Source organism: Gigantopelta aegis, chromosome 3 (genome assembly GCF_016097555.1).
Source record: "Gigantopelta aegis isolate Gae_Host chromosome 3, Gae_host_genome, whole genome shotgun sequence".
In the NCBI taxonomy this organism is placed as follows: domain Eukaryota; kingdom Metazoa; phylum Mollusca; class Gastropoda; order Neomphalida; family Peltospiridae; genus Gigantopelta; species Gigantopelta aegis.
In genome coordinates, this window is record NC_054701.1 from 32,801,321 (window position 1) to 32,813,974 (window position 12,654).

At 38.0% G+C, this 12,654-nt stretch overlaps 1 protein-coding gene and 1 long non-coding RNA gene across 2 annotated transcripts in view; both read right to left on the minus strand.

Moving 5' to 3' along the window:
- Positions 1-5,467: 5,467 nt before the first annotated feature.
- On the minus strand, positions 5,468-10,518 carry LOC121389831 (GTPase IMAP family member 7-like). Its single transcript, XM_041521483.1, has 2 exons — positions 10,420-10,518; positions 5,468-8,127 (listed from the first exon to the last, which is right to left on the minus strand). The coding sequence occupies exons 1-2, from the start codon at positions 10,466-10,468 to the stop codon at positions 7,217-7,219; spliced, it is 960 nt and encodes a 319-aa protein (XP_041377417.1). The 5' UTR covers positions 10,469-10,518; the 3' UTR covers positions 5,468-7,216.
- Positions 10,519-11,647: 1,129 nt separating this feature from the next.
- LOC121368443 overlaps positions 11,648-12,654 on the minus strand; it is a 6,036-nt gene continuing 5,029 nt past the window's right edge. The window contains exon 3 of the long non-coding RNA XR_005957518.1: positions 11,648-11,752. This is a non-coding gene — a long non-coding RNA (uncharacterized LOC121368443). The remainder of the gene's footprint in view (positions 11,753-12,654) is intronic.

Sequence of the window (12,654 nt, forward strand, 5' to 3'; positions counted from 1 at the left end):
GTGAAAATGGTAGTGTTTAGTCTACCATGCCTTGCCAAATTTCTGGGGAAATCACTATATATATATACACATGTATATATCATATAGTATCTTACATTTTCAGTGCAAACAAAATATGTGATATTTTTAAGATCACATACTTTAAGAATTTGATAACTCTGCAAATTAGATGTAAATTAATCGAGGTCACGGCACTAGGTTTATTGACATTTAAGCAAACGTACTTGTGTGACACTCCATAATTGACATATGCTTTCATAGTCATCGAATAAAAACATTTCAATAGCAGTTTGACACTGAAAGCTGTCCAGCCTTCAGAAAAAAAAGAAAAAAACAACGTTAAGCCCTAGATTGTTTTGATGTAAATACATCGCGCCACATATTCTTACGTCATTTGAATATCTAGTAATGGCGGACTGGCATTAAAGTTGCGTGTAGTTTACAAAAACACGTTGTATCAGCCAGAGGCTCGCATAATACAATTTTTATTCCTAATATATGATATTGACGATACCGAATAATAACCTCCCTCTCTCTCTCTCTCTCTCTCTCTCTCTCTCTCTCTCTCTCTCTCTCTCTCTCTCTCTCTCTCTCTCTCTCTCTCTCTCTCTCTCTCTCTCTCTCTCTCTCTCTCTCTCTCTCTCTCTCTCTCTCTCTATATATATATATATATACACACACATGTTGTATATACATGTTGTATATATATACTCTTCAAAAAAAGAAACGCAAAAGGGTACAAATGGGTTATAACTCCGATTTTATGTTTCCTACCGGTTCATGCTTTGTGAATATAAGGTCATTGCATGTCCCAAACACATTCCCACGGTTACATTCGATAAAACGCAGCTACTGTACAATAAAGTTCCAAAATGTGAATATTCGCAAAAACGCAGCCACGTGCAAACCATGTCACCACTGCACGTGCGTTGTCTGCACGTGCAACATGAACACCGACAGTATAAAAGTGCAGGGTGTTCGCTTGCCTGGCCTCTGTATCTGGCCGACAGTTGACAATCCAGGACATGCCACGTCTCAGTGAACCGCAGAGAAAATACAATGCCATCGGCCGACTAGACGCAGGCGAATCCAGAACGGCCGTTGCCAGGGCATTCCATGTGTCCCCAAGCACCATCTCCAGACTGTGGGACCGTTACCAGCAACATGGATCAACACGTGACCTCCCTAGATCCGGTCGACCACGGGTCACTACCCCCGGGCAGGACCGCTATATCCGGGTACGCCACCTTCGGGAACGATTGACTACTGCCACCTCCACAGCCGCAGCAATACCAGGTTTGCGCAGGATATCCGACCAGACCGTACGGAACCGCCTACGTGAGGTAGGAATTCGTGCCAGACGTCCAGTTCGAGGTGTCATCTTAACACCACAACACAGTAACTCACAGATGACAAAATGAGAAAAAAACGGGTAAGAATTAACTTTTTAAAAGGTTGAATAATACACAACACTCATTTTGCATTGTAGATTCACTCTAAATAACGTACAAGCAGCAATCATCACCGACAGAGCTCAGCTTCCAAACGTCGTCTGCCTACGTGTGGAAAGTCATGTGATAGTCACGTGACAATCAAAGCCCGCGTAAGGAAAAAAAGAAGAAAACAAGTTTGGAAGCCCATTTTGGCCAACTGCATCAAATATCAAATAAATAATTTTTAAAATCAGGATGATGTTTGTTTGGATATGGTTTAAAGATGAAAAAAAGAAATAAAAGTAAAAAATTATCATTTATTAAACACAACTGAATATTTATTTCAAGCAAGATGGTAGTCAAATGTTTCTAAATTGTTTCAGGTTTCTAAAAAGATTGAAAAAAAAGAGAAAAAGATCATACAAACCTGAGACCTTAATTGCAGCATGGAAAGCAGTTGAAAATGGCATGTTTATGTACAAGGCATCAAAAGTTTTTAGTGTACCAAAACAAACTCTTGGTGATAGAAAATCAGGAAAGGTACGTGACCCCCTGCGATTTGGTACAGGAGAACGACCAATGTTTGAAGAAGCTCACGAAAGAAACCCGGTAAATCGTTGGGATACGGTTATTCAAGGGCAGAAGTGATCAGCTTAGCTACCGATTATGCTCACTTCCTCTCTCTTTTGCCAGGTGATAAATCCCACTCCAATGGGTGGTTTTGTCGATTTTTGGCGAGATGGCCTGAATTGCAGTTGCTTCGACCGAGAAGCACAGAGATATATAGGGCAAAATGTGCTACACCTGAGGCATTCAAACATTATTTCTCTGAACTTAAAAATGTGATGGAAAAATATGGCTTAATTAACAAACCTCACTGCATCTATAATGTAGACGAGACTGGGATTAACTGTCAACATAAACCAGGTATGGTAGTCTGTCTGAAAAAAAGCAAGCCAGCAGCTGTAGTAAGTTGAAGATCATCAACAGCATCTGTCATTGCATGTGGAAATGCTATCGGCACCTTTGTTCCACCATTTATAATATTTAAAGGCAAGAGGATATCTGCAGACCTATCACAGAACTGCACAGATGGTACTACAGTCCGCATGTCAGACACAGGCTGGTCCAATAACAATCTGTTTATGGACTTTTTACAAAATCACTTTCTGAAATATTGCATGGGTTCTGATTCGGACCACAAATTACTAATGTATGACGGCCATGCTAGCCATATTAATATTCCATTGATTGAGTGGGCTAGAGAACACAAGGTAATACTGTTTGTTTTGCCACCTCACACAAGCCATTTGACCCAACCACTAGATGTTGGATGCTTCGGCCCATTTAAGCGATATCTGTACTCCGAATGTGCGAGTATCATGAGAAAGAAAATGACACAGGCCATTACAAAGTACGACTTAGGTGAAATCATCTGCAAAGTGTACCCAAAGGCCCTCTCTCATCAGAACTTAGTATCAAGTTTTCGGAAGACTGGGATCTATCCTCTAAATGCAGAAGTTATTGACAAGAACCAGCTGACCATGTCATCTCTTTTCACAGGCAAGTCTCCAGACACCAGACCAAATGAAATGGACACATTTTTTGAAAACATCGATCCATTGAAACATCTCACTGAAAAAACGACAACGAAAAAAAAGTATCAACCTGTAAAAACTGGAGGAACAGCCATTTTTGAAAGCCCTCTTTACCAAAAACTGAAATGCCTGCAAACGTGTGCAACACCAGCCGCAGATCCTGTTCCATGCACAAGTAGAAAAAAGAAAGTTTGTTCCAAGGAAACAGTCGTTGCTGACAGCGACAGTGATGTGGAAATCAATGATGACGAAAAATGCTGTGTCTGTGAACTGTTTGAACCAGCTGGGCTGAAAAATCTTTATTGTGTCGAATTAGTCAATTGGGCACAATGTGAAAATTGTAACCACTGGGTGCATCTGAAATTTTGCGTGAAGCAAAGGGTTGTGAGACGTCACACAACGTTTTAGTGAATATACAATTTGTAAATGTGTTCAAATGTTACTTTATTTACGATTTCAAGTTCATCTGGTTCTATTTTTCATCATGAATTTAGGCCCCACATGGACAATTAGACTGGTACAATTAGACCGACAATTAGACTGGTACACTTTCTAAAAATAGACCGACAACTGAGAGGATTGCACAAAGTGTCAACATCCGACCACGTAGGGATTGTGTTTTTACATAGATATAAACAGATAAGATTTCAAAGATTTGTTGGTTTATTTTAATAGTAGTATAACCAAGGCTGTTAATGATTCTGGTACATTGGATGTAGACTGCAACTGCGCGTGCGGAGAGGTTTTTTATTGTTAATAGACCGAAAACTGAGTACTCCAGGATATATATATTTAACAACACCACTAGAGTACATTGATATATTAATCATCGGCTATTGGATGTAAACATTTTGGTATTTTGACATGTAGTCTCAGAAAGAAAACCCGCTGCATTTTTTCCATTAGTAGCATAGATATTTTGTATTCACCATCCCACAGACAGGATAGCACATACCACTGCCTTTGATATACAGTCGTGGTGCACTGGCTAGAACAAGAAATAATCCAATGGCTCCACCGATGGGGATCGCTCCAAGATCGATCGCGCATCAGGTGAGCGCTTTTAACACTGGGCTACGTCTCGCCCCTCACACCTATATCAGAGGAACTTTGAACTTTAAATTCCATAAGTAGAATAGAGGTCGTACACAAACTGCGACCCGACATCATATGCTGTCGGGAGTGACGTGACTTGTTAAGCTGTTATGTCAATATTAAACGTTAAAGCTGTGAACCGCTTGACATGAGTAAAATAATTTTACTCCGGAAACCCGAGTGTGGAAGTGTTATTTGTTATTGCGATTATGAAAGAGCCTGTCCTAAGTGTGCAGACATTGTAAGTTGTTTCGCCCAACACCACTCGAGCACATTGATTTATTAATCAGCAGCTATTGGATGTCAAACATTTGGTAATTTTGACATATAGTCTTAGAGAGGAAACCCGCTAAATTTTTCCATTAGTAGTCTTCTTTTATATGTCCCTCCCACACAGGATAACACATATTATGAAACACCCTGTACCACGGCCTTTGATATACCAGTCGTAGTGCACTGGCTTCGTCCAACAGAGGCTTTTTGGCGCCTAAAATAACATATATATTCAATTATTCAGTACATTTTATTGTTTAGAAATGCCAGTGTCTGTATATTAAAATGTGTTTGTGGTCGTGTGGTATTGTTTGTAGCAGCCACTTTTCATTGTATTTCGTACTATACGTGTACCTGAACAATAAATCACCTATGTCCTTAATTAAGTATACACACGAAACAGATTGAAATGAAAAGGGAACATGCACAAACACTATTTATTACAACATTCATATCATACACATGTATGTCCTTTGCTATACATGTATTGTTAATTACATTTACACTTTTCACACACATAATATTTGTTTTGTAACTCGCCTCACATAAACTACCCTATTTAAAATCTGCATTTGGCTCCCACAAACTCTGGAGACATTATTTAACGACATGGAATTAAAGTTGTTCAGCCTTTACGGACGTTTTGACTTCACACGTTTTATTAGCACAATCCATATATATATATATGTGTGTGTGTGTGTGTGTGTGTGTGTGTATAAACAAGATTTTATAATATTTGTACACTGCTTGGATTGTGCTAATAAAACGTGTGAAGTCATTACTATTGGACGATTTGACGTCAACAAACCAATCACCTTGTCGGTACGAAATATGACGTCAACACGATTTGGCAAACACACACACAATGACGTCTTTCTGGTTTCAGTGTTAAACTTGTAATAAAATGGTAGTTTAATGTAATTCATTATAGTGTTTCTTTACAGAATATATAAAACTTTGGGTTTTGAAAATTATCTGTGGACCGTCAATTAAATACAAAGTTAAAGCAATACCCAGAACAGTAAAGTAGTTTACGTCGTTTCTATATACATGGTCGTGTAGCCGATATAGGGTATATTAAAAACAAAGGCTTTTAAAAAAAAAAAAAACCCAAATAGCTGGGGTAATAAATAGAATAACAAACTCGGTACCAATTATTATCAAATTTATGTCCCTCGTGAAATAATTTTAACTTGTTTCTCGCTAAAGATCGTGACAAGTGCAAATTATTTCACTCGGGACATAAATTTGATATTAACTGGTAACTCGTTTATTATCCTCTGTATATTAAATGTTATTTTGTTACGTTGTTGTTATCACCATAGCGTTTGAAAATGCCAAGATTGGCGAACCTTCATCCATTATCTTACGAAATGTTCTAACACCGTCAGTATTCAAATGACGGTCTACTACTACCTCTTGGTAACATTTTTTAATACTGGTATTAATATATTAACAAATATGGGTTGTACGTATGCCAGAAACAAATCCATAAGTAAGTATTGAAAGTAATTTTATGACGGTAAATAGCTACACAATCAAACTAGTTATGTCTGATGGTGGCCATCTCGGATTCAATACACTCAACCTGTTTTGAAAACAAACTGCCACCCTATATTTTTGCAGACATTGCTGAATAATATTTCAGATCTTGTATGTATGTGAATATCATGGAATGGACTGTTTATATCATGTGTATGTGTCTGCAGTGTGTTGTCTAAATCCCTACACTAGTTAACCCGCGACACATCATCATCATCATCATCCAAGCTATTCTCTCTTGTTTAGCTTTAATGCAGTTTTATTTGCTAACAAATATTTTGTAGGCATACATACATATTTATATATAAAATAATATAATGTGCACATTGAGGGGAATGATAAATTGCAACGAAATAGAATCAATAAAAGTCAATACAAAATAGGTAAATATACACGAGGGACAAAATGAGGTTTTTTTGTGAGGGCCGGGGTTTATGGAGGCCCTTACAAAAACATTTTGTCCCGAGGGTTGGAATCGCCTTATCTATACCTCACAACGGTGATTGATTCTTTTTCTTGCCCATTTAATTACAGTAACAAAACATTAATTTTGTAAGCTACGTACGGTTTGTTTGTTGTTGAATTATTCGTAAACATTTCACCTACAAACAAGGAAACTCATTTAATCACACTCTAAAACATATAGTCCCACTTATGCAACGACATAAAAATGCAACAACTTAATAAATATAAAGTTGAAAATATTAATTGTTTAAATATTTTTAAAACAATGATACAACGGGAAATTTTGAAACCATGAGTTATGACGTCAATCGTCGTTAAATATCAGTTATGACGACACGCGTATATAGAAATCGTCTAGCCCTCGGGTCAGACAGATTTATCTAGCCCTAGGGTCAGACAGATTTTTCTGTCACTGTGCAAAAGCTGGATAACCCTGTCCAGTGGGTAAGAATACATAATATACTAACACACGTCATGTATCAATAGTGTATGTTATTTAAGTGGTAGCTTCTATAAATATTCCATAACTGGCAATACATTAACTCATAAATATCAGTCTATCATCAACCAATCCATTCTCGTAAAGCGCTCCATAGATAACCCACGACCGGACCACCAATCTCTACTTCCTTTCGAAGGTTCTCTCTCACTTTTCTCTGAACCTTTTCCACTCTTTCGATCCTGAGGCTTTTAATTTCTTGGTCCATCTGGTCTTCTAGATTGTGAAACTCTAAATTAAATCGTCCGATATGCTTCTCTCGAATTCCGGACTTTTGTTCTTCGTTTTGAGACCGCACTCTCTCTGGTATTTCAGCAAATCGGTCTCCTCCCATCCCTGCTCGCCGCAGTTCCCATTGTGACTCCAGTGATTTCACCAAGATGAGCTTCAGCATTGGCTGCTTCTCTCTTTTGATTTTCATTGACTGATTTCAGTGATGCCCTATCCTCCTGTGTTATCGCCAATTCTCTGAACCTTTCTTCCAATTTTGCTTTTTTAGCTTCAAATCTTTCAGTTATTCGTTTAACTGACTTGTGAGTGTCCTCTTCCTGCTGTTTTAATATTTCCTGTTCTCTCTTTCTCATTTGATTTTCTGCTGCTCCCAACATTTCTGTTGTATAATAGTTTCCACTGTTCTTTGAAACATTGGACTTAATCTTGTCTACGATGTCATCGATTTGCTTTTCCTTACGGTCCTGGTCATTTTCTCGGTTGTTTATTCCAAAATACTTTCCATTGCAGTCGTTGAGAAGAGCTTTAAGATCTGCTGGAGCCTTAGCAACATACTGCTCCAGGGTTCGCCCATCGTGTTCCAGATCATCCATCCCAGTGAACAAGACAAACAGGTAGCGCAGCATTCCGTCTCCAAACACCTGTCTGAAGTAACTAATGGTATCGTTCTCCTCTTTCGTGAACCGCTTGATTTTGAGAACGTGGATCAAAGCGTGTGGACCTGGAGCAGATATTCCAATACATTTCACGATTTCTTTTACGATTATTGCTTGTGAGCGACCGGTATCGAGCAAGCCAGGCGTATCAACGATGCTGATGCGATAGCCAAATCGATCAGCACTGCCTTGCTGACATTGTGCTGTGACGGATTCCGCACTGGGCTCAGAATGGAAACATCTTGTCCCAAGAATAGAATTCCCCGACGAACTTTTCCCAGAACCAGTGATGCCGATCAATACAATCCGTAGTTCATCCTTCAGGAAAATATAATCTGAAGAAAGAATGTAGATTCATATGTATGAATAGAGAACAATGTAGATACATCTGTTTAGAAAATAATATAGATACATATGTATGTGTATAGCGTAGGCTGACAACCAAAATTGCTTATAATGTCCAAAAATAGATTTGATCAATTAAAAATTTCAGAACATTTAGAAAGAAAACAATTTTATTTATTTATTCAAATTATATGGCTTTGCTTCACTCTTAGCCTGTTACATGTATGTCCCTCAGCCCCGCAAAAGACCCCCCCCCCCCACCAACCCCCTCCAAAAAAGAAACTCCAAAAAAAAAAAACAAAAAACAACAACAACAACAACAACAACAACAACAACTCCATATTAATTTATAAAAATATAAAGACAGAGCTGTGCATGTCAGTCCCCCATAGTCAATTATAAAATAAGGACCCTTCCAGACATTAATTGCAGTACTGTATTACGAAAACATTATGGTGATAGAATATACTCTGAGAAATAATAAATGCATTCATGAGTACATTTAAAACTACATTCCCTGGAATATTTTTATTATTTAAGCATATAGAACAGAAAATCCAATTACGTTTGGTGTATATATGACGCCGCACTCCGCATTGGTTTCACTACGCTGGCTTATCCAGGTAAAAAACAAAGCCATGATTTTGAAAGTGGAACACTTTTGACGGGCTCGTACCGATCTCGGTTTTCATTGGCTTATCACAAGTATAGAATTCCCCAACAACAGATCACGTGAGATTTCGCAATTTTTGAACAAATTTAACTGTCTTGATCGAGGGGTCGTCTCATATCTCCAAAACATATTTATATCCATAGAGGTATGGTACAACGCCTTTCCAGGGGTCGGTGAGTGGGGGATTTGCCTTGAAATATTGACAGTGGCCAGCTGTTTGCATACGCGTTACGTGTAAGGGGGTGTTACTAATTACGTAACGCTCTAGGGGTAGAGGAAGAGGGTACTGTGTTCGAGTTACGTAACATTTTTCAAGACTATAATAAATGTTATTATTATTCATTATGTAGACCTAAAAAGGTGTTTTTTGGAAATGCGCGATCAGTCTAGGATCGATCCCTATCGGCGGGTATACAAAAAGACCATGGTATGTGATATCCTGTCTGTGGGATGGTGCATATAAACAATCCCTTGCTAAAAACAATGTAGCGGGTTTCCAAGGCCCATGCGCAGGGATTTCAGCGGGGTTGGGGTTATAGACTGTGTTAAGCGAAGTTTATATGGGGCCATGCTCCCTCACAAAAATACATTTTAAAAAAAATTTGAGCTTGGGCAAGTAAGGGTTTCGACCTCCAATACCCTCCCCCTGTACATGCACCTGATTCCTCTCTAAGATTATATGTCAAAATTACCACATGTTAGACATCCAACAGCAGATGGAAGGAAGGATAGGATATGTTTTATTTAACGACGCACTCAACATATTTTATTTACGGTTGTATGGGGTCGGATGATTATTAAATCAATATGCTTTATCTTTGATGTCGTTAAGCCCCCCACCCCCACCCCGCCAACTTTACCCTTTCCAAACGAAGTGATATTTATTTGAATTTGTCGATTTTAACACGTAAAATTAAGAAGTGAAAACATTCATTGTCTACTTTAGTATATTTTATTTTAAAAAGATATACATGATTAATGTGTTACTAGTATACAAACTAAACTTTGAAAGTTCTACTAACACTTTATAAAAGATCAATTCTGAAATAGGAAGGTACGACTGTCGATAATACGTTGTCAAGATCAAACCGGTTTTAACTACAGCGCAAGATTTCTCTTTTAATTTTTTTAGACGAACCCTACAATTTGAAATCGGCAATCGCACGTGTTAACTGAAACTGACAACAGGCTGTCGTTTGTGCTTTTCCGAGCTATGGCGGCACAGGCTCCGAATCAAGCGTATACGACTGACGATATCCGTTCATAGCGAACACACACGACTTTTTTAAAAGTGCATTTGAGCTTGTATTTCACATTTGTACATGATGTTATAATATGATAACCAGATAATGTAACTTTAAACGTTCAAAAAGGGAGATAAAGCCAAACATATTTAATTTCAAAACCAGAATGGACATAGCTTTATATATTTTACTTTTAAGCATAGAATAAACATTGCTTCATATTATTTGTGGTTCAAAACTTGGAATGGATACACATGTAGATCCATGTCATTATTTGAAACTGTAAACCAAAACGGACTTAGCGTCATACGAGTATATATGACACCGTTGTCATATCGGTAGTGGAAGCAACAAAAGAAAGGAACCTTGGCTCTGGTATGGAGTAATTTGTGTTCCGCGAGGTGTATAACACATGAAGCAATCGCGATCGCCGTCACAGTTGTCATAAGTACATGTCGCACACGTCCAAACTGAAAGAGAATATAATGAAACACATTTTAACATTTTAAATTATTAAAGCATAAAAAACGAGTAACACGATGTACTACGTACATACATGCACATACACATACGTACAAACATACACAAATACAAATACGTACACATACCTACCTACCTACCTACTTACCTACCTACCTACCTACATACATACCTACCTACCCAGCCACGTACACACATACATACCGTGTCACTGTCAGTGCGTTATATATATAACGCACTGACTGTGACACGGTATGTATGTATGTACGTAGCTAGGTAGGTAGGTAGGTAGGTATGTGTAAGTGTTTGTATTATAAGTACTAATCAAACCCGACATGCATACATTATGTTTATGAATATAAAAATCCATATAATATACCTATACAATCATATTTGCCACGCGAAGAGGTGAACGCGTGGTTTTTAGGCACCACGTATACTTTTGGTTTAAGAATGGTTGTCAAGTTGGTAAGACGACTGTGGGAGAATTGGTGTTATAGGTTCGAGCCCCAGTAACGGTATGAGAAACAGTTTATGAGGCTAAAAAAGGTTTTATCCAAAGACACCGTGAAACATACATACATACGTGCGTGCATGCACTGAAATTAATTTTTGAAAGTAATATGTTTAACTTTATTGAATTTGCATATGACCTTTACCGATTAGCAACAAACTGTCTTTCATAGGCACTTTCACACAGAACTCCCCCACATAATATTATACTTCTGCCTTTCGAACCAGTGCACCACTACTAGTATATCAAAGGCCGTGGTATGTGCTATCATGTCTGTGGGATGGTACATATAAAAGATACCTTACTACTAATGGGAAAATGTAGCGGGTTTTAAATGTCGGAGTTACCAAGAGTTTTCCATTCAATAGCCGATGCGTAATAAATGAATGTGCTCTAGTGATGTAAACAAAACAAAACTTTAACTTTGATGTACTAGTCACGAACATGTTGTTGAAACAGGAAATTCTATACAAGTTCTAAAAAGGAAAATAAATTGTGCGACTTGTCTCCGTGAAATCCCTCAAATTGACCCCAACCAAACAACAAAATATTTAACAATAAATAAATGAATAAATAAATAAATATAATAATGGACGTGCCTTCGCTCCTATATAACATAACTTGCGTTCCGCGTAGTGTATCGCACACCAAGCACTCTCTATCACCGTCACAGTTTTCATAAGTACATTCTGAACACGTCCAAACTAAAAGAGAAAGTAATTAGATAATTTTTAACATTTTAAGTTTTTAACTCGGTATTCTAGAGTTATAAAACTAAATAAACGCTCTACTAAATGGAAATACATCGACTTGAACCCCCCCCCCCCCCCCCCCACCCACCCCGGAAAATAAAATAAACACAAACAAAAAACCAACAAGACACACGCCAAAACAACTGGCGATACAAAACAATTCATACACAGAGCCGTACAAAGTTATACAAGCACATATTAATACCTACCTATGTGCCTAGTTAACACTCTACATACGTATATCGTGTACAGACAAACAGGCAGACAAAAAACTATAAATAAAACCCCACGTATACATAGATACACAATACAAAAACCACTCATACATAGAGCCGTACAAACTTATACAAGCACATATTAATACCTACCTATGTGCCTAGTTAACACTCTACATGCTTAGGTACATACGTATATTGTGTACAGACAGACAGACAGACAGACAGACAGACAGACAAACAAAAACAAAAACACGTATACATAGATACATAATGCATTCGTAGATAGATAAGTAAATCTGAAAATGCGAATGGGTTAAGCTAATCTTCAATTCTTGGAGGCCTGTACCTACCTACCTACCTACCTACCTACCTACCTACCTACCTACTGTTTTGGGCATATTGTTCAGTTAAAGAGCATTCTTTCTAAGGATGACTCGATAGCCAAGAACGATTCGGTCTAGACCCAGCGAGGGTATGTAACAATGTGTGAGTATGTATGAATGTATGTATGTATGTATGTATGCCCACAAATGACTATCAGGTCAGATGTCGGGAATTAACGTGCTTATATCAATTTAATGTTCAAGCACGCTCGTTGCGAGCACGATTTCTGACCAGGGCCAGAAACTGTACTCA